The 24,000-nt window shown below is 36.9% G+C and overlaps 1 protein-coding gene across 1 annotated transcript in view; it reads left to right on the forward strand.

The window, feature by feature from the left end:
* The window catches only part of LOC145297506 (uncharacterized), a 236,946-nt gene that overhangs the window by 193,844 nt on the left and 19,102 nt on the right, over window positions 1–24,000 (forward strand). The window contains exons 9-10 of the mRNA XM_080143406.1: window positions 15,610–15,706; window positions 19,230–19,615. Of these exons, the coding sequence (XP_079999532.1) occupies window positions 15,610–15,706; window positions 19,230–19,615 (483 nt within the window). The remainder of the gene's footprint in view (window positions 1–15,609; window positions 15,707–19,229; window positions 19,616–24,000) is intronic.

The raw sequence follows: 24,000 nt of genomic DNA on the forward strand, positions 1-24,000 counted from the left end.
GAGAAGTAGGAGGATCTAACGATTATATGTCACCCAACTGGCATTATATAGTAGGAGATGACCATTCAGCATGAGGGCAGTAGCAACAAAAATTTTCAAATTGTTGATGCTGGTGCACTGTATGTGATGCCATATCCGAATCGTATTCAAGCTGATCTCACTCTTGCTGCAGATCAAAAATTGAGGAGTTAGTTTTCTGGAGAAGAAGTCTCTCAATGAGTTGTACAAAGATGATGAAATCGGCAAGGAAGCAGTCGTATCTGAGCATGAATGTTCTAAAGAGGGAGCTGAAAATGAGTGTCCTGGAGTGGGGAAGCAGTGCAAACACTGAAGAAGCTGGTGTGAAAGAAGATGTGGAGGGCTCTGTTTGAGCAGTGACATGAGGCTGACTTTTCAGTTTCAGAGGGCAGATGTTTGTGCAATTGAATCCTGCTTTGACAACCTCTGGCTTTATGTAGGCCATAAGCATCATGGGAAAGTCTTTCTTTTTTTTTCATTGGTCTTATGTTGGTTTCAGCAAATTTGATTAGGTGGGACCATCTCATCATCTTGATGCACTCAATAAGCCCCTTTTCACGAGCAGAGACGGCACTGTTTGCTTCTCAATATGTTCATTGCTATGGATTTCCTCAGACGTTATCCTAAACAATGACTTTTTGTTGATTTTAAAATACTTGGCTACTTGATTGACATACATCTTCTTCATGACAGCCTCATAATCATATCATCTGAATGGTTCAGACTCTACCTTCCACCCTCGAACAAATTTTAAACATCTCAAGTATTATTATCAGTAAATCTTGACTTGCTATTAAAAATGTCTGGTTTTATATAACTTCCTCAATAATAAAAATAAGTCAAAAGTAATTAATATAAACACATTTCTCATTATTTACATCATGGTAAGAGATTTGAAACTTTTCTTTCAGAGAATTGACAAAATGTTGTATCTCTCTGCCTGTTCTACAAGTATTTTAATAGAAGGTACTCTGACGAACTTCAAGCCCTTATATCCCCTCGACATAAATACTTCCGACTAACCCAACAAGCAGCAAAATCCCACCTCTACACAATAGAGATCTCCAGATTCCGGAAAGCCTGCTACTCTAATAGCTTCTTACCTCAGACTGCTAGACTTCCGGGTCTCTGCTTCTCTGTCTGAACTGACATGCAGAAGTTCAAGTGTAATGTAAACCGGTATCTTACTGCTCAACTCCCTACACAGTATTCCTGCAAATTATGTCCCAGATAGTAGCCCCCTACATCAAAGTGGCACTGTGCCTTTTTTTTGGGGGGGGGGGAAGGTGGGAATGCAATTTTAAAAAATAATAAAAATATTAATTTCAGCTTTTAATTTGATTTAGCAACTGCTTCTTAAATGTGTCACTCTGTTAGCAAAAAGAAAATATTTAATTGATTAATAGATGCAGTTTTTGAAATCTGCTAGTTTACATTTAGAAATGTCATTATTTGAAAAGTTCTAATTAAGTCATCTTACATTCTTCAATTTAGTCGAGTATTTAATGTTGTTTCTAATTGTTTTTTTTTTTTCTTTTTTATTAAGGAGAGTAAAAATTGAATTCGGCAGCTGCAAAACTCTCCCTTCTCTTATTTTGTCCTATAGTCCTCACATTCTGGGTGATATTTCTGACAAAAGGGAAATAATTGTTTTTTTCTGAATCAGAATCTATCTATCTAACTAACACTTATCGTTGACTAATTTTTGTTTTTTTAACCTTAAAGTAGTATTTTTTGTGTGTTTTTAGCTCCTTATATCAAGTGGCTTCATGTCTTGTATGGAGCGATTTTCATAAAAATGAAAATAAAAGCCAAATAAAAAAATGATGGCTAAAAATTTGATGGCTTTTAACCTACTTGTGACTACATTCTGGGATTATTTAAGAACAATGCAGTTACGTTTAATTTAGTTAATCCTGTTTCAAATCGTTAATCATCTTATAAGATTTTTTTTTTTCTTTTTGTATTAAGGACAGTAAAAATTGGACCTTGGGTTTACTTTCGACAACTACGAAATTTCCCTTTCTCTTATTTTGTCCTATAGTCCCCATATTCCATGAGCGAAAGCGGGAAGAATTGTTTTTTTTTTCTGGGTCAGAATCTATCCATCTTTTACCTTGAAGTAGTATTTTATTTATTTATTTTTTTTTTTTTTTTGCTTGTTTTTTAGCTCCTTATATCAAGTGGCTTCATAACTTGTCAGGAGCGATTTCCATAAAAATAAAAATAAAAAGTGAATAAAAAAAATAGCAGCTGGAAACTTAATAGCTATTAACCTGTTGTTTGTGACTACATTCTGGGATTATTTAAGAACAAGGCAGTTACGTTGATATCAATTATAGGCGGTTTAAGAAATTACGCTTACGCTCTGGGGTGATTAACACTAATAATGAAAAGAAATCCATATCTACAAAAAAAAAACACTAACAAATCTTTGTAATCTCGAAAGGAAAACTGGCAGAACTCCTTTTCACTAACACCGTAATTCATGCCAACAAATCTCAGCTTTGATGTTTTCTCTTTACTGTCAAAAACTCGACTCTCTGTTCTCTCCAATTTGTTCCTCTTAAAGCAGTTATTTCCCTCATATGCAAATTAGGGATCATATCAAAAACAATAGAACCAAACACGAGCAATAAATATTTGAGGATATAATGAACTTGAAACATAAAGGTTCTTATTCAGATGGGCACTTATGGCATCAATTAAAAGTAAAGAAAATACAGAAAAGGCTGTATGATGCCTGTACCCGTCACGGAATGAAGATGAAATATTCCAAAAATCACGTAATTTGATCAAGTAGGTTTTTTTTTTTAATAATTTTACTCTGTGTTGATGAAGAGGAGGGAGAAGCAGCGATAGTAAAATCAAGGGCAGACAACCGATTTTCATTTCAATTTTTTTAGGGGGGGGGGATAATCTTGACAAGTGAAACGTAAGATTTAAAACCAAACAATAATTTATTAACATAACATGTATTTTTTTTTTCATTTATTTTTTCATTTATTTTTTAATTTATTTATTTAATTTATTTATTTTCGGTGAAAAAATTTTTTCAAATTATGAAAAAATTTTGTAGAAGGTTCATTTTATATAAGAAAATATAGTTCTCTCCCACTCCAAGAACTCCGACACCAGGGTCGGAAAGTGGGATTGAAAAGTCAACACTCTGGGGAAGGGGCATTCTGACCTGCAAAAAGTGCCTCGGCAACCCGGTCGGCATTCGCCGGTGAGAGTGCCTCAGGCGATTAACAATGAACTAACTAACCCCTTCTCAAAGAGAGAAGGCAAAGCGTGGGAGGGTGAACTTTTTAGAACTGCAGAGAACTAAACTCCCACCGCAAGATCACAACAGGGGCCGGATCGTTACAGGAATGGTTTAATCTCTGTTGATTTTCGGGGTACAGGCTAAAAATCCTTATATAAGTTTTAAAATAAAATTTGAATAATATTAAAGCGGCTTCGGCCTTCATTTATCGATAGAAAACGGGACATTTGCTTTGTCCAAAAAAAAATGCTTGATCAATTATGATTTTTTTGTTAATACTATCTTCATTCCGTGGCAAAGAAATATACGATAAAAGTTTTTCTATATTTTTTGTTTATCGCCATAAGCACTGTTGGGGATTTGCATAATTTCCCTAAACAATAAATGAAACAGAAACATACTACTAAATAATGTAAAAAAAACTTTTGTTCATTTACGTTAAAAGGAAAAGAAATTTTTTTTTTTTTTTTTTTTTTTTTTTGCGTAAATGTGGAAATCTGTACCAAAAGGAAGAGAGGAAGAAAGTAAGGAATTGAGAGTGTGAGAGAAAAAGAAATAAACAATGTGTTGCGAGCGTGATGAGAGAAAGAGAGAGTCAAGCAATGTTCGTTGGTGCGTGATACAGCCTGTTGTGTGTGCTACTGTATTCGCTCTGCGTGCGTGCTATCCGCATCCTCTCTCTCTCTCTCTCTCTCTCTCTCTCTCTCTCTCTCTCTCTCTCTCTCTCTCTCTCTCCCTCCCTCTCTGCTGAAAGAAGTTCTTTTTGTCCTTTTTATATTTCTTAAAGAGGCACCAGACACTGTCAGAAATCTTTTTTTATCGAGCCCTGGTTGGTCAAAAATTCATATTTTTGGCGAGGGGTGTGTCTTCTACTACGTCGGGCCTTTTACAACTTTTACAATTTCCTACTTTTTGACCACAGGGAGTTTGGTGTGGGTGAATGCGGTAATGCCCGCGCAAATGAATTTTTAGAAACACCTGTGTGTGAATAGATTTCAGTGTGTGTGTGTGTGTGTGTGTGTGTGTGTGTGTGTGTGTGCGTGTGGGTGTGACTTAAGAAGATAAAATACGAAACGGCACAATGCCAATCTCAATAAGCACAAAAAAATTTTTCTCCAAAACAACTCTATTATTCAGCATAAAATAACCCGAAAAGGGCTGATATGCTGTCAAGCAAAACAACGAAACAATTGTTTGCTAATCAAAAAAGTTGAACGGGGATGATTTTTTTTTTTTTTCAGAATTGTTCTCGATTTTTCCTTCAACTGAAATAATTTTCTGAGTGCTGATGATCTTCAGCTAAACATTCCTCGTATTTATGTGTGAGAATGTTTACCTATTTTTGCTACACGAGAGAAAAACTTTTTCTCATATGTAAATGGATACTGATTAAAACTATGGGAATTCTTACGCTTCGTTTTTTTCTTTTTGTTTATTTTTTCTATTATATACTTGTGTGTGTGTGTGTGTGTGTGTGTGTGTGTGTGTGTGTGTGTGTGTGTGTGTGCGTGCGTATGCATACGAGTGCATGTATGTGTGTGCGTGTGTGTGCATACGAATGTATGTGTGTGGGTATGCATACAAGTGCATGTGTGTGTGCGTATGCATACGAGTGAACGTGTTTATGTGTGCATATGCATATGAATACATGTGCGTGTGCGTATGAGTGACCGTGTTTGCGTGTGCATATGCATACGAGTGCATGTGTGTGTGTGCTTTTGTGTGTGTGTGTGTGTGTGTGTGTGTGTGTGTGTGTGTGTGTGTGTGTGTGTGAGAGAGAGAGAGAGAGAGAGGCTTCTGAAAGGAATATGAACGCCTGCTACTAAATATTATCCTCGCATGTCTAAGGTCTGTCTGTTCAAGGGTTTGTCAGAGGTTCTCACATGAGGATACTTTTAAGCGAAAGTAAACCCTGACCAAATATTCAAATTAAACATGGTGTGCTATCTCCTCAAGCCATCCAAGGTTATGGACACCCTCTCTATGTATAGAGGGCAGCTTCTAATACCAAATAATAATAATAATCCATAGACAATAAGGAACTAACTAAAACAAAATGAGTAAAAATAAACGTACATAATGGCAGGCCGGCAACCAGGATAAAAAGGACCCCTCGATCCGTTTATGCGCCAGGCAGAAAAAGGTTAGTAATGGTGTAAACGTACTCTCCTCTGGAAGCGACACTATAGTCATGACAGAGGCCAACCAGGGTCAGCCATCAGGCTTTGATAAAAAGGCTCTGCCCCAACCCCTATCAACACCAATTCTAGCAACGAGAGACCTTAGACATGTACTCATATGAATACACACACACACACACACACACACAGACATGCACTCGTATGCATACACACACACACACACACACACACACATGTAACCGTATGGAAATGCACGCATGCACTCGTATGCACACACACACACACACACACACACACACACACACACACACACACAAGGAACACACACACATGTATGTGTGTGAACTACTATTCACATTAGTCTAAAAATGAATTCCTGCTTGTGTGTATGTGCGTTTGTGTTTGTGATTTATATCGTGGTTGTGTGTGTATTTTGTGTGTGAGCGTTGTATGCGTCTGTGAACTCTCATTCATATTAGTCTAAAAACGAATTCCTGTTTCTATGTATAACACTATATAACAGGTGTTAAATGAATCCAACTCGTAGAGGGTCGTCGTTTACATCTTTACTACTGAGCCTGATTTATTGGTTCCCAAATAAAACGTTAAACCTTCCAGTTATATTATTTAATTGGAATTCATTATTGAGATGAGTATCATTTATTTTTTGCAGACTATTATCCTCATCTTTCTTAGACGTTGTTTCACAAAGTTTCGGTCAACTATTCCTCTGACCTTTGTCAGGTGGCAACGGATTTGACCATATAAGATCAGATAATAAAATAAACGTGAATTTATAAGACCAAAAAATCCAACCTTGATCGCCCTTTGGGGCTCGTGGCGCAGTGGATAGAGACGTTGAATCTCTACAGTTCCAGGTGAGAATTGTCTGAAGATAGCGGTTTCAATCCTACCCAAAAGCCGGCGTGAGGCTTACTTGGCCAAAACGTGGTGAGACGACAACTATGGATGGCAGTTATTGCTGAGAATGCAGTTAGGAGATTCAGAATTCCTATGCCGTCGCGGTTACCACCTCACAAAGGCCAGAGGAATAGTTGGCCGAAACGTTGTGAAACAAGATCTAAGAAAGATGAGGATAATAGTCCACAATATAATATATTAATAAATATTCAGTTCTTGTTCGAAATTTCCTCTATATTAAAAACCAAAACAAAAAGAATAATTCTGTATGATTTATGTACTCATGATGAAACAAACATATCATATAAAAAAAATCAGGTAAATTAATCAAGTACTATTTTTTTTTTAACTAGAACAATTTAAAATTTATGAGGAAGCAAGGGCCGAGCGAGACACTCTGCCGTCTTAAATAAACAAAGGGAGAAAACTCATTACAACCTTCCAAGATTTTTTTTATAATTTTCAGTCTTGTAAAGGCTACGATTTATCATTAATCGCTTAAAATCGTAAAAAATATTTTTTTATATATGAGGTTAAGGAGAAAGTTCTTGCGGAAATTTTAATTTTGATTGAAAATGATGTATTTTCAAATAAGTTTTCGTCATAATACCTTTACTTTATATATCATTTTAAAGAACGTTTTTCGCTTTACTTAATCAACAATTATGTCTTTTCAGAACGTTTAATACAAGATTGAAAAAAGTAAATTTACACAATTTTCTTATTTCAATTCAAGCTAGGCCAAAAAGCTGCTGAAATAGCTCGCAATATCAACGAAGCATTTGGCCTAGGAACCACTACTGAATGCACAATACAATGGTGGTTTAAGAAATTTTGTGGCGGTGACAAGAGTCTTGAAGATAATGAGTGTAGTAGTTGACCAGCAGATATTTACAACGATCAATTAAGAGCCTTAGTTGAAACCAATCCATGCACAATTGTTCGAGAACATGCTTCGTAATTAGATGTAACGTATACAATTTCCAGCCACTTGAGAAAGATTGGAAAGACACAAAAACTTGATAAATGGGTGCCTCATGAATTGAACGCCTACCAATAGAGACGCCGTTATGAAGTGTCACCTTCCCTTCTTTTATGCAACAAGAACGACCCGTTGTGACTTGCAATGAAAAGTGGGTTCTTTACAACAACCAGCGATGCTCAGCTCAGTGGTTAGACGCCGACAGAGCTCCATGACACTTCTTGAAGCCAGAGTTACACCAAAGGAATGTCATGCATAGTGTTTAGTGGTCTGCAACTAGTCTCATTCATTACAGTTTTTTTTAATGTAGGCGAAACCATGACGGCGGATCAGTACTGTCAACAAATTTATAAAATGCATCAGAAACTTCGACAACAATATCCAGTATTAGTCAACAGAAAAGGTCCAATTCTCCTCCACAACAATACCCAACCGCACGTTGCTAAACTAACTCTGCAGAAGTTGAACGAATTGGGCTCTAAAACTCTGCCTCATCCACCATATTCTCCAGACCTCTGACCTACCGACTACCACATTTTCAAGTATCTCAACTTTTTGCGTGAGAAATGCTTCAAAAACCGATATTAAAAATGCCTTCAGCAACATCATCGCCACCAGAACGCAAGATTTTTACTGGCATAAATACATTTGTTTTGCGTTGGCAAAAGTGTGTTGATTCTGATGTTGCTTGTTTCGATCAATAACTTTTTGTTTGAGCCAAAATATGTTCATCTGAATTTAAAAGTTAAAAACCGCAAGAACTTTCTTGTCAACCTGATATAAAAAAAAAATTACTTGCTTAATTTACGTGATTTTTTGGAATTCGAGCGAGGGAGATAATTTAAATACTAATACAAATTAAATCGAATCACAGTTCAAAATATGATTTAAGTGAAAGGAGAAAAATTTTGTGTATCTATAAAATAATACGCTGAGACATTGGCATGTTTGTACGAAAGTTATATGACTTGCCATCAAATATTTTTTTAAAGATGGGATCGCCTGATCGCTGAAAATCTACATACCTATAAAATTTAGTGTTTTTTTTTTGTTTTTTTTTTTTCATGCTCTGACATTCAAATATTTATTTGCACAAAATATAAAAAAATTACAAATTGAACAAATTAGGCACAAGGGCAATCAAAAGTGTGGGTATAATGGGTGTCGTCAGTCATCCTCGGTCATGAATATGTGACAACAGAATATTCTTTTCATTTTTTTGTACTCTCAAGTGCATATCCGACACAGTAAGACACAGTCAATCAACCGAGAACCACATCAGTCTATATAAAAACATATAAGATATTAACGGATATATACTCAAGAGCCAAAACAATGAAAAGAATATCATAAATACGTAAAATTGTCTATCTTACTCTGAATTAAAATCATCTCAGTTACCACAGTATCACATTCACTCCAGGGGCTGTCCTATTTAAGGTAAACTCAAATTTGAAAAAGTTTTATAGAAACATAAATATATACAGAGATTACATTTCATTGGCGACTGAGGGGGGGGGCACAAAATTTTTTAGTAAGGTCTTCCTAACTTTTTCTAAATAATAGACTGCCTGCTGTTTTCCGGTTTAACAAAAACAAGCAGGGCAATCTCTAAGTAGAGGTGGGATTTAAGTGTGGGAGAAAAGAAAAAAGGAGGAGAGAGTTGGGGAGTGGGTGGAGTCCTTCCAAAATGAGTGCAAATGGGATAGAAAGACCAGAGACGAAAGAAATGAAAATGAGAAATGTACATTTTTTTCTTTTTTTTACAAAGGAGTCACCACTTACCAAGGTTTGGAGACCACTCAAGGATAAGGGTTAATGAATGTACGGTCGTCAATGGGGCGATATCCTAGTAATCGTTAGTATTGGAAAGTTGGTAAATTGGATTACTTAAAGGGACAGTTCATCAAGAACTTGTTTACATTGGACTTGAAGACGGCCTTATTGTAGTCAGTTGGAAAGCAGGAAAATGGAAGAGAGTTCCACATTTTGAATGCTTTCTATTACCAGAGAGGGGTAAACACATTCACTCAACTAGCTAAGAGGTTAGAAACTTAAAACTTACCCAAAGGGCTGGGGTCCAAAAGGGTTGGGAATCACATCTGCCATGCTCAGGCAGGGATACATACTCGTACTTGACTCTTCTTCTCTCACACAAGTTTGACACTTTTTCAAACTCTGAGGAATGTAATCTTTTCCTATCACATCTGATTTTGACCTTCAGCTGGTGCTTGAAGAACATGATCAGTTTCTGATCAGTAAAAGATTCAATCCCTTGGTCCACCCTCAGGTGCGACGTTCATGCCACCATCTGTGCTATGGCAAGGATTGTGAGAAACATCATCTGTGTTTCCCTGTCGCATGGTGGGCTGACATCGATAATTTAGGAAACATTTAACAGGTGAAGATGCTCAGGATCGATATGAGCCGTCACCTTACTGACATACGTACTGTCAAAGTTTGGGGCATTTGAAGAAAGCGTGCTCAGTTGTTTCATCTTCGAATGAACCACACCAAGGACAATCAGGTGTCTCCACTATTCTAGCACTATGTTGCCTGGCATCGAGGGGCAATACATTCCAGGACAGTCATCAGGTAAGCAAGAACTGAGAGTTGTTGAGATTAATCGAACCTGGCGCCAAACTCCATTCATAGCAGATCTTCTTTGGCTATTCCAGATGCCCACAGAGCAGCTCCTAAGCGACTCCTCAGTAGCCCCTCTTAGCATTACAACTAACCGGTAGAGGATGAGGGGAAGATGTAAGTGGCACACATCTCCGCTCTAACTTTTCATGAAAGTCTCTTTTGAAGCCAAGAGTTAATGGCCACTTCTGCTTTTGATCGTTCTTTTCAAACTGGAGACCCAGTCCAAACAACACACCAAGGATTCGAACCCAGCCATCCATCCAGCAGAAAGGAACTGGAAGGGTGGTGACACCGCTCCAGGTACCAAACTACAGACCGACTGACTTGCTATGGTCGATTTTAACCCCTGTGATTGTTTCATAATGTATAAGCGCCTTTGTCACTGGCTTGGGGTTTCAGAAGCAGGCTTCTGAAAGACGGTGATGTTATCAGCAAACACAGAGACCCTTGCTCACGATCCACCAAGCAATGCGATTCCACACAGGACTGAACTTGCCTCTTCACTCCTTAGCAGCTCCTATGCAAGGATGTAGAATAGGGATGACAGCGGACAGCTCTAATGTATCAACTGGGAGATAGCAAAGGATTGTGAATGCTTTCCATTGACTTGAACCTCTGCCGTTGGTGTATGGTACAGAACAGAGATCCATTTGTGGAAGTCTGATTTAAAACTAGCAGTCTCTAAAATAGATGCCAGGAAACGATGGTCGATTCTATCAAAAGCTTTGGACTAATTAAATTGATCATTGTGACTTCTGTGTTGTCTTCTATCCCTTTCTCTAGGATCATACGGATTAGATGCAAGTTGTTTTGAGTCAACCTCCCTTTCACAGTGTAGTTTTGCTTGAGTTTGGTCAACTCTTTGATAACTCCCTACAACTGAATCACTAGGATCTTGACCAAAATCTTTAGCTCTGTATTTAGCAGTGTTATGGGCCTGTAATTGTCTAGTTCTTCCTCACTCTACCTGTCCCGTTTCTTCAACAATGTGATCACTCCCTTCGTGACTTGACCAATGGTTGAACACATGTGCTAGAATCGGTATAAACATGTGTGACAGCCTCGAATACAGTTTGTAGGGCAGACGATCAAGTCCTGGTGATAACCCTAACTTTGCAACCAATCACTCAAGGTAGGGGAGTCGAGCAAATCGTTGCCAAACTCATGTACTGAGAGGTTGAACAGTTAGGTGAAGCTCTCCTCGAAATGCTCTCCAAATTCTCTCAAAATCCTCACAGATCTCCCAAGTTGATTCTAAGGTTAGTCCATTCAGGTGCTTGATTTTAGTGATGTACTTATCCAAGCCATGACTAGAGGATTTCTTCTGCTCGTCTGAATCGGAGTTTATGGCTTTGTTGGAAACTTTATTTAGCCTAGCCCTAACTACTTGGCCCTCGTAATACTCACTAACCTCACATCGAAGATCGTCCTTAGCTAGTTCTATGCTAACAGTATCCCCCTCTGGCAATGTCTGCTTCTTCTTCTTCTTGGCCTTATCTAGAGCAAAGCGCTTGGGCATATTTGATGGAGAAGGCTTTAACTTTCATTTTCATCCTAACCCACTACTTACTCCCGGTAATCACCCCCTCTAAATTCCTCTTGAAAAGTAACACTAGCTGTTCCCGGAAGTCTTGTATCTCCAGCAAGAAGGTATTCAACTTCCAGTAGCTAGCTAGTTTAGGCCTATTTCCTAACTTCAAACGGGCCATAGCCTAAATGTAAGACATGATAAAAAGTCTACTTCTACGAGAAATTGGATGGGTCTTCAATATCTGCTAAGGATTTTAAGTTTATTCTCTGTCTAAGGGACAGGTCTCTACCAACAGACAGGGGTCAATTTTACACATATCCCTCTCCATATGGAAGGGGAGGGTTTTGTCCTTTTTCTTACTGCTCTTCTTTCCCAGTTCATCAAGATTAGTGTCTGGGGGGGGGGGTCTGCTCTAGTGTGTGTGGTGTGGGGGCATGTTTTGCTTCTGATGTTTGTGTAGAAACAAGTGTTTGGAGAGTTGAGGTAGGTGTTTTGTTTGTACAATAGAACCCCAGGGATACGGTGGCTCCGGGATATGGTTTTGTTCATGGTACGATGTGGAATACAATTTTTTTCCAAACCCTGGTTGTGGTATTTGCCTACCTTACGGTATCATTTATAATGTTATTTGATTATATACATGTGTATTATATAATGTACTTCATTTTGTTACTAATTTTTAATATGGACTGTATAAAATATGCGATTTCACTTTACGATCCCAACCCTGGAACAGATTAATGCCATATCCCGGGGTTCTACTGTAGTTGTTCTGTGGGTGAGAGTTGGTTGTGTGTTTGTGTGTTTTGTTGATGGTGGTGCCTACTCAATGAGGGATGGGGCCATCTCCTTCCCATTGTTCTTAAAGCTTTTTTTTTTTTTGTCCTTGAATGAACCAGGGAGAAGTGAGTTCATATGCATCTCCTCCTCACTGACCACCTCCTCCTCCTCCTCCTCCTCATCATCAGCACCTGCTGAAGTACATTGCCTTCAATGTACTGCTTTCCTCCAGGGACAGTTTCTTCTCTGCAGTTTTCCTCCATGCAAACCCTCCTGATGGTTTGCTCTATGTGTCGTTTATGGAGTCCGACCTTTTTATTGGGACTTCTTTTGAATTGCTCCGGATAGCAGAGTTCCCTGAAAGTTCTTGTGTTTGGCTTTGTATCTGCTTTATTTTCGGGTTTGTTCCCCTTTTGAGGGAACTGTCCTTTTGGGAGCATCTCTCTCTCTCTTCAGTCTTTAGGAGTAGTTGCCTCTTCATTGGTATGCACCCCCTTTCTCATTTTGGGTTTCCTTTTGAGGAACCGTTCTTTTGAATTCTTCCTTTGGGGGAGCGACCTTTGTGATTTTTGATTCTAGGTGGTATGCCCAGTCTAAAGGTTTTTAAGCATGGCTTCTACATTGTGTATGATTGCATAGAATTTAGAATGAAAACATTCTAGGACACGGACATATTTTTATATATATATCTATATACCTATAAAGTTAAGGTTGTTTTTCTCGCACTGACATTGAAACTAAAAGTCTACTTTTTCTATTTAAAAATTATTAAAATTAACTTTTTAATATACTCAGCCATTAATATGTGAGCGACTACATGACAGTTAACTAATTTGTATATTCCTTTGAAAAACGAGCATTAATTAATTATTTATTCATTTTTTATGGTTTCTTATTAAATGATTTGTTTTATTTCATCATTTTACTGAATTTTATTTATGCATAGTTTATACATTCTGCATAATTGCATAGAATTTAATATGAAAACGTTCTATGACACGGAAATATTTGTGTGTATGTGTATATATATATATATATATATATATATATATATATATATATATATATAAAAATTACAATAAGTTTACCAAGGTAATCAAAATGGTAAACTTAAAATATATTATAAATATTAAAGAGTTAATATTTACAAGTAAAGTAATCTCAACCAGAAGTAAAAGCTCAATAAAACCGAAAAAGAAAATAGAGCTTATAATATATATATATATATATATATATAAGGGACTCCTCTCTACACTTGATATAAAGAGTATTTGGACCTGTCGCACATTTTTGATTCGGTTTTTAGCCGGTAAAAATAGTTGCTAAGGGGTCCAAATTGGAAAAACACACTTGACTTTGGCAGAGGTAAATAGACTATTTTCTGAGAATGCATACTTATACATTTTCATCTTGAAGTCACTTAATTTTTAGCCGCTTTTATCCATCTGGCGATAGCTCAGATGATATCAACAAAAGCTGAAGTGCTTAATAATCGACCACTGAATGTTTGGCCAGATGGATAAAAGCTGCTAAAAATTAATTGACCTCAAGATAAAAATGTATATGTATGCATTTTCAGAAAATAGTCTATTTACCTCTGCCAAAGTCAAGTGTGTTTTTCCAATGTTGACTCCTTAGCAGTTTTCATATTTATTATAGAGCAAATTCTATTGATTCTTATATTGCATTCAATATATACAGTAAATGATTTCAAAAGTTTTTAAAAGAAATTGATGGCACTAAAGTTTTTTTTTTGTTTTTTTTACTTTTGAAATCATTTACTGTATATATTGAATACAATATAAGAATCGATAGAATTGGCTCTATAATAATAAATACGAAATTTGCATAAATTAAAATATATATCATTTAATCTAATTTTACGACTGGGCAATGTCGGGCAGCCTGCTAGTCTAATGAAAAGAAAAAGTATTTTTTTAAATTACATCTGTCGTGTCAGACGTGAAACTCAAACTAATATACGCTTTCTTTGCCTTCATGCTAGGATCAAAGTGTAGTATATGTTTCATCAAAATATGTTATAATAATATCATGGGTCTTTGTTTGCACTGAACGTCCATAGTTGCAAGCTCTTACTAGGATTTCGAAGATAAATCTCCATTACCAGAAATATACAACTGTGGAATTTTCATGGGTCCCACTTGTCGATAAATTGTTTGATAATCTTTATTATATTTCTCTTAGTCTTTCTGTCTGTCTGTTTACCTGTCCATTCCATTTTTTTGCAGAAAGTATTGGTGCAATCTAGCTGAAATTTTGTATTTTGTAGAGCAAACTAAGTATTATAGTATCCGTTCAATGCGTAGTAAGGGATAAATAGGGACCAGTCACCATAATACCGCATTTACTCTTGTAGTTTTCAAGAAAACTACAGGGCTGATCTGACTGATATTTTCTATAACCCTTTATTATGATAAGGTGCAGCAAACCAAGTATTATGGTATCCATTCGATGGGCAGTTTGGTATTTATAAGGATTAGTATTTAATGCAAAAACGAGTACTAATTTGACCATATTCAAGCATTAATTTGGCATAAAGCACTCAATCAATGGGCTATAACTAAAATGTTTAGCAAATTTGCATAATTATTTAGTTTCATTTTGTAAACAAACTTTTATTGGTTTCCTGACGAAGGAGAGATTGGACCTAGTAATTCAATCTTGTTCATTTGTTTGTACTTTTCTCAATAACCACGTCTTGGATTTTTCGAAATTTTGCACAAACATTAGTCATGGTGAAAGTAAATTTTTCACTCGTAGAGGGGAATCCCGCATGCTCGGCTTGTTTTTAAAGCAGGTAGCGTTCGTTTGTGTACAAACTCTTACTTTGTTTTTTTTGTGTTTTTTTTTTTTGTTTTTTACATTTTCACCCCAAACAAAAACAAGGCCCATTGCCACTTTGGTGTAGGGGGCTACTATCAGGGGCAGTAACTGCTGGGACACTATGTTGGGATTTGGGCAGCAAGATGTCGGTTCATGTTACACTTGAACTTCTGCATGTCAGTACAGTTAGGGAAGCAGGGACCTGGAATGGAATTCCAGAGTCTAGCGGTTCTGGGGAAGAAACTACTGGAGTCGAAAGATCTTTTACATCTACGGATCTCTACTGTGTGGGGGTGGGATTTAGCTGCCTGTCGGGTTTGTCGAGGGGGGGGTCTATGTCGTGGGGCACAAGTGTCTGCAGTTTGTCAGTTGTGACAAACTCTTAATTTCAAAAGAAAATAAAGTTCGTTGGCAATAGAATGTGGATTGTATTTAAAGCGAATCTCTTGTTTCATCGCTCATCTTTCTTTCTCTTCAGACATGTTGGCCGGTGATAAAGGAAAGGTTGTCAATCAGCTGCAGCAATCATTCAAGAAACCTGTGAAGCCAAAAGGAATTATAAACGTCCTCAACAGGTACGAAACATCCTAATCACCCATTCATGAGAATACAACTTTTCTTCCATCTCTCATAAATATTGACCCAGTCTACACCCATACATGCATTTATTTATCAAAATAAAACTTTTACAGTTTGATTTGACAGCCTCCCACTTCCACTTGGTACAGAGACGAACGGAGAGATTTTCTTTCTTTGTTCATCTCTGCATCAAGTGGAAATTGGAGGCAGTTAAACGAAATTATAAAAGTTTGATTTTAATCAAGAGTAATTTAATGATTAAGAGATTACATCTCTCCTGATAATTAACCCAGTCTAATAATACTAAACTGAAAGTGACAATGTGGGTATAGACGTAGAATATAAAATCCATCTACTTGTATATAAAAAGTATTTGTGTGTGTGTGTGTGAGAGAGAGAGAGAGTTCCTTATGGACCCTGAAATAGCTAGGCAAATCTTTTTTAAATTTCACATGAATGTACTTTGTGTCTGGGAGTGTTCTTAGATAGCTATTATATTGAATCGAATAAGTCTCAAAAATCAATAATCGAAAATATCTGATTACAGTCCGATTTTGACCAAAGCTAACACCATTATACAGCCTAGCATCACAAGTGCATTTAAGGAGTTTTGTCGCCACACAAGTAGAAAGTCCCAGCACAAAAAGTAACAGTAGGTTCTTTGATAAAACGGGCGAGATCAAAATGAATGTTTCTGTTTAGAGCACAAATGAACCATGATACTTGAGTTTTTGCATGTTGCACTTCAATTCAAGGCATTATATAAAAATAATTTAATAAAATCAACAGTAGATTCTTTACAGTGCAATCAAAACTACAATGTATTATGGACTAAGTTACTGTCGGTAGGTATGTGAAGCTTTTTTCTGGTGCACAACTCTGGGTCCCCAACTATTTATATGTCGCTGTACATTCATGAGTATGTTTCGGTCAGCCAGTTACAAGTAACTAGAGACCTCTTTAGGCGACATGACTAGTACAAAAGTGAAGTCTGTAATCTAATATCGCATGAAGAGGTCTGCAGTTACAAGTAACTGGCTGACCGAAACATACTCATGAATGTACAGCGACATATAAATAGTTGAGTAAAACAAATAAAAAAAGTGTGTGTATATATATATATATATATATATATATATATATATATATATATATATATAAAAATTGTCTCTCTCTCTGTCCGGTCTACTTTTTCTCAGAAACTGCTAGACTGATCTTGTTGGAAATATTCTTAACAAGACTTTTTAGGGCAATTTGCATAAGTGACTTTATGCAAATCACCCACTATTACTTGAGGAGAGACTATATATATAAAAGCTAAAAAAGAACCTTGTGGACAAGCAGAGTTCAAAAAGAAAAGAATTTACTGAAAGGAAGGAAAACACTTTTCCTCACCTCTATTACCTAATTTTTTTCAACAAAAAAGAACAACCGTTTTGGAAACTACCAATCTTCAAACTGGCAGAAGTATTGGTCCCCCGATTTATCAGAAGGGGACCTATGTGTTCAGTGGTGTCTATGCGTCCGTTAGGACGGACTATTGCTAGATAACCATCTATTAGTTTTTTTCTGAAATTTTGCCACAAATTGTATTTCATTAAATAGACGTGCACAGTAAAAATAATTTTTTACAAAAATACCCGTTGCGCCCCCAGGGCTGTAAAAGGGTCAAAATTGCCCCAAAATGGCCAAAAATGACACATTTTGCCCCATAACTTTTGGTCCATCCATTGGAAATTTTGGAAATTTGGCCAAAATGTGGAGCCCATTGTTCTTAATATAAATCCAGCATAAGTGACCATGGTAAAATTCTGGTTCACGTCCCCGGGGATTTTCAGTGCTAAAAACGCCTCTTTTTGTGGCTCTTTTTTCATATTTCTCAACAAAAACTTGATATGTCTGACTCTATAGTGGTTTTTCACGGTGATCAACTTATATATACATGTGTTAAGGCCTGAAACTGCACCGTTATCTATTTACACTGGGATTCAGCGTCCCCAAGGGCTCAAAAGAGGTCAGAAATGCCTCAAAATGGCCAAAAATGACACTTTTTGCCCCATATTGTTTGATCCATCCATTAGATTTTACTGAAACTTGGTCAAAATGTGGAGGCCAACGTTCTTAATATAAATTCAGTATGGGTGACCCTGGCAAAATTCTGGTTCGCATCCTTCTGGGACTTTTGGGGCTATAAAACACATGCGTTTTTGGAGCTCTTTTTTCATATTACTCAAGAACTTGATATGTATGTCTATATAGTGGTTTTTCATGGTGTTGAATTCAAATACACATGTCTTAAGGCGTGAAACTGCATTGTTTGTCCATTTTCACTGGGATTCGGCGTTCCCAGGAGCTCCAAAGGGGTCACGAATGCCCCAAAATTGCAAAAAATGACACTTTTTACTCATTAACTTTTGCCCCATTCATTAGATTTTTCTGAAACTTGGCAAAAATGTGAAGGCAATGTTGGCACTTCACACTTCTCACATTCATCATTTCTTCACTATTTTTTGTGGTGTCATCTCACATGCAGCACCAGATGGAGACCACACACATGCAGCTTGTTAGTCTTTATTGTGTTTGTAATTCTGATTAAATATAATTTGTTTTTGAATCCAATAGCTTGTTGGTTTTTAATTGCTTTATTGGTTGTTCTGCTGCAAAAGATTGTTCTTTTCTATAAACAAAAAGTGTAAGAAAATTTCTAACAATCTGGCCGAAATTTTTATTGACCATTGTTATGATAAGGTGCAGCAAACTAAGTATTATGGTATCTGTTCAATGCATATTTTGACAAGAATTACTCACCATAATACAACATCTATTCTAGAAGTTTTCTCAGAAACTACTGTACCGATCTAGATGAAATAAAAAAAATTTATGGACCTTTGTCTTGATAAGGTGCAGTGAACTAAGTATTATAATATCCGTTCAATATACAGTTAAGGGTTGATAGGAATTAATATTTAATGCAAAAAAAAAATGACACAAATTTAACAATATTTCATTTATTTATTTTCAGACTATTATCCTCATCTTTTATAGTTGTTGTTTAACGACGTTTCGACCAACTATTCCTCTGGTCTTCGTTAGGTTGTTAGCGTCGTTAAACAACAACTATAAAAGATGAGATAAATAAAATATGCAAATTACTCATCTCAAAAGAATTCCAATAATTAAATAATATATAGATTTAACCTTATTCAACCATCAATTTTGACATAGAAGCACTCCTCCTAAGTCAATCTGTTATAACTAGGGATATGACAAGAGAATATTCTTATCATTGTTTTGACTCTCGAGTATATATCCGACACAGTTTATTGATCGAGAACCGCATCACGCTATCTAAAAACATAAGATATATACTCGAGAGTCAGAATAATGAAAAGAATATTCTCTTGTCATAGCCCTAGTTATAACTTTTATTAGTTTTTTAATGTGATTAAGTCTAGTATGTATATATTGCACATTCTGCTATTTAATTTTCTGTTGTTTTTTGTTTTTCTATTTCAACAGAGTCAATTCATACGATATTTCAAACGTTTCAAGCAGCATCGGCTACACAATCTGTTCTTTGGGTAGCGTGGATATGGAGAAAAGAGAGATCAAAAAGAAACTGAAGAGTTATTTAACCGGTTCCAAAGTTCGTCCCCGGGAGCTAATGTCTGATATTGCCAAACAATATCTGAAGAATCTGATAGAAAACTCTCTCTTGGCCGAAGTTCTGGCAAAGTTCTTCCGGGGGATTCTGCGCAGCATCGATGCTGTTGGTGTTATGATACCCGAACTGCTCAAAGCCGATCTCATTCTTTTAAATAATCTGGAGCGAGAATTTTTAAAATCAGAATGTAATATCACGGAAAAAATGCCAAGTTTAATTGCTGAATGCTACGACATACAAGGTAAACCAGAATATTTTTTTATTATTATTTCGATATTTTGGTATTGGTGTATATTGTGAAATAGACGTCAGCGTTTGCTCGACTTTTATCAGAACATGGCGTCAACAGATTATGTCGAGCAGCGTCGCCAATAAACGACGTAAAAGAAAATAGCAAAATGAATAAATCTAAAGTGTAGAAAGCAAAAACAAAACAAAAAACGACCTACCGCAATTTGGTGTTTTTATTATTCATTTTTTTCTTTTAATAATAACTATCACGAAAAGGTTAGAAGCAAAAATTAATTTGGTGGGGGGGGGTCAAATAATTTTAAGGAAATGTTTTAAAAAAGGTTCAAAGAATATTTTTGTTTGTTTTTCAAATATATTGTGCAATTTTTTTATATTTTAAAGTTTGCTTTTGTTTTGTTTTGTTTTGTTTTGTTTTTTTGTCAAGGGAACTTGAAACAAAATGCACTTTTTTTTAAATAGTATTTTCAAGTTAAATTTCAAGTTTTATGAATCTTTTTTTTATTAAATTGTTAGGTGAAAGTACAAAATAATTACAAAACACCAACCCCTCTTCATGTTAAGAATGGCTTTCTTAATAATAACGTTATTATTCCAGCACAGTAACATACGTGCATAACTACCTTGTTTCTTTTTTTTTTTTTTTCAAGTATTTTTTAAAGTATTTTTATAAAAAAGATTTTTTTGTTTGTTTTTGTTTTTAAATTAGAAGAGAAGGTTTTAAAGATTCATTATGTTGGTACTGTCCATGACTTGCATGTAACAACTGATGGATTTGGAGGATTTTTCCTCTTCCAATATTTATCCAAAAGTCGTCTGCTAGGCGCGCGCTGCCACCTCGTTGCAATTCATCGTTCCGTGTTGTGATTGGCTGATCAGCATGTAACGCCAGACAGCAGCTAATCCGAGCTGTTGCTCAGCATAATTTCGCTGTTGACGTCATATTCCAGTCAATTGCCGCTTGAACGTAAGGGACTACTATTTGGGATCATGTTTCGAGTTGACTATGTGAGAAGTTGAGTAACAAGATATTTGTTCACATTACGTTTAAACTTCTTCAGGATAGTACTGTCAAAGAAGCAAGAAACAGGAAGGGAATTCCAAAATCTAACAGTCAAAAAGAAGAAACTATTAAAGAAAAAGCTTTCTGGCATCAATGTACCAACAGTGAAGAGTGGGATTTTGCTGCTTGACATGTTAGTCGGGGGGCGGGGACGGGGGGGTACGTACCTCAAGGGGCACAAATTTTATGAGTTCATCAGAGCATGATCCATTGAGGTATTTTTAAAACAGGCACAGGGATGCGACATTGAGGCGATGGGACAGGGGTTGGATGTTGGTCGATAGTGTGAGGCCTATTAGATTTGAGACTCTTTTTTTTAACAGTTTCTAAGCGTGAAAGACTAGTGGTAGATGCACCATCCCAGATGTGGCAAAAATACTCATTATTTTTCATTTTCAGAAATAAATGAAATGCGTTTTGTTTTTTTTGTTTTTTTTAACTATGCGTGTTAAGTTTTCGAATTGAAACACTAATTATTGGACAAAACGGGGTTTTTTGTTTTGTTTTTTACACAGGTATCACCACATTATCAAGGCCAAGATGCCACTCAAGGATAAGGGTTAAAGAGTGTACAGTAGAAATTGGACAATATAGTAATCATTAGTAATGAAAGTTCGGTAAATTTGTTAACTTATATGGAACGGCTCATCAAGAACTTATTTACGTTAGATTTGAAGACAACCATATTGTAGTCAGCCGGAAAGCAGGAAAATGGAAGACAATTCCACAGGCGTGCAGTTCTAAGAAAGAAGCTTTGTTCATGGAATGTACCTTTAGGTTTAGCCACAGATAAAGAGTGGGAGGAATTATTGATAGTGTTTTCAGCTAGACGAGTGTTTCTTGTGAAAGTTTGGCGAGGGGGGACCATTCAGTCGAACACTTTCCATGAAAATAACGATACATCAGAGACAAACTCGCAACATCTCTTCTGTGAGATAGAGGTTGCAGGGAAGAGAAAAGGACATCTTCTACGAGGCTACGAAGTCTATTCTGAACTCTATCAAGGCAGGACAAGTTCTTTCTAGCAGCTCCTGCCCAGATGTGGCAACATTATTCCATCCTTGGATGTTCTCTAGGTTGGCAGTATTTTGCGTGAACAGTTGGCAGAAATGGCGGAAATTTCCTGTTTCTATGTCTATCCTTGTAGCCATGTCACTAGTAAGGGTGCTGGATGTAAACATTTTATCTGGGCTGACGTTATCCGCCTGATATTTAGGGACCCGAACCTTGGATTAACCACTAAGGAGGCTGTCCTATCAGCAGGTGCAAAGTACTGGGGCTGCTGTATTGCCATTTGGTGAATGGATTCTGCACCATGCAGTAGCTTCTGGTGGGGCCTCTCAGTTTCCCCTCTCTGTCCTGCTCTAAGTAAATCTGACGATCTAGTCTACAAATTCCAAAATTTCATCATGACAAGTTTCAAGAAAAAATACACCATTAAACCCGGTTCTCCAACTTCAAACGTAGACTCCTACTACCATGTCTCCTTCTCCAACATCAGGGGTCTACGTTCTAACCTTCCAGAGGTTGAAACCCAATTACAGGAGACTAAACCAGATCTTTTATTTTTAAGCGAAACTGGCATTGGACAGGTTATTTCCCTAGAAGAGTTTGCAATTAAAGGATACTCTAACTTAACTTCTAAATCTGACCCCCAAGATCGCCATGGGCATGGAATATGTGCCTATATTAAAGATGGCTTTCCATGTGGTAGGGACATCTCCAGAGAAGATCCTAACTTATCCTATATGTGCTTCTGGGTTGCATTAGCTCACACTACTGCATTTATATTTACTCTCTATCGCCCCCACAACAGCGGAGTTACTATCTTTAAAAGCATATCTGAGAAAAGTGACCAAGTCCTATCTGCTTATCCTTCAGCTAACATTCACGTATGTGGAGACTTCAATGTTCACAACGTCGAATGGTTGACACACTCAAACAAGACCGATGATGAGGGGAGGTTCTGTCATGATTTTTCCATTGCCTATGACCTCACTCAGATTATTCACAAACCCACCTGTGTGCCCAACAATGACGGCCAGTATGTGAATCTACGAGACCTTTTTCTCACAACTTGCCCTGAACTATGTTCAGTTTCTGTTCTGCTTCCTCTTGGATCTTCCGACCACTCTGTTGTATCAATTAGCTTCCATACATTTATATCGGATCTACCTCTGCATTCCATGTTTAAAAAGGATGTGTCCTCTATAGTATCAGACCTGACGGAATGGTTAATTGTAGGTATAGACCGTGTCATACCCTCGAAAAAGTTCCAGCAAAAACCTAACAGTCAGCCATGGCTTTCTCCAGAATGTGCTGCTGTCATTGTGCACAGAAATCACTTTTTCCACTGCTTCCAACGTAATAGATGTATGGAAACTAAAGCCGCTTTCAGGACTGCCAGCAACCATTGTAAGAAAGTAATAAAGAATGCAAGAGAGGTGTATGCTCAGTCTGTCAAGTCCAAAATAGCTGAGCAGCAGCTTGGTTCCCACCAGTTTTGGCAAATAGCAAACAGAATCCTGAACAGAAGCGTGTGCTCTATCCCAACTATTATCAATAGACCTGAGGTAATCTCGTCAGCATCAGACAAAGCCAAACTCTTTGCCAAGAACTTTGCAGCTAATTCTAGCCTTTGCGACCAAGGCCGCCAACCCCCAATATTTCCTCCTGTATCAGAAAACATGCTATGTGATATACATATATCTGTATGTGATGTTGCCAAGCTAATCAACAACCTTGATTCCAGTAAAGCAACTGGCCCTGATGGTATTCCAATTATAGTACTCAAAAAACTTCAACCAGAACTAGCGCCCATACTTACAAAACTGTTTAAACGTTGTCTTAAGGAGAATAGCTTCCCATCACCCTGGAAAATCTCATCAGTATGCCCTGTATTTAAGAATTCAGTTGATCGCTCATCCCCCTCTCAGTACAGGCCAATAAGTCTCCTGTGCGTCATGAGTAAGTTGCTGGAATCTGTGTTAAATACAGAAGTAATCAACCATCTCAACAAAAATAACCTTCTTAGTGACACTCAATATGGTTTCCGTTCTGCTAGATCTACAGCAGATGTGCTTACAGTTATATCTCATATGATTAGCAAATCTCTCGACGGAGGCAACCTTTCTAGGGCAATTGCTCTTGTCATATCTAAGGCCTTTGATAGGGTAAGGCAGAAAGGTTTACTTCACAAGATCTCTAGCTATGGTATAGCTGGAAATGTCTTCTCAGTTATTAAATCATTTCTTTCTGATAGGTTCATAAGAGTAGTAGTTGAGGGGCAAAAATCAGAAGCTCACAGTATTAAT

This window comes from Euprymna scolopes, chromosome 18 (genome assembly GCF_053919585.1).
Source record: "Euprymna scolopes isolate OS-2025 chromosome 18, ASM5391958v1, whole genome shotgun sequence".
Taxonomy (NCBI): domain Eukaryota; kingdom Metazoa; phylum Mollusca; class Cephalopoda; order Sepiida; family Sepiolidae; genus Euprymna; species Euprymna scolopes.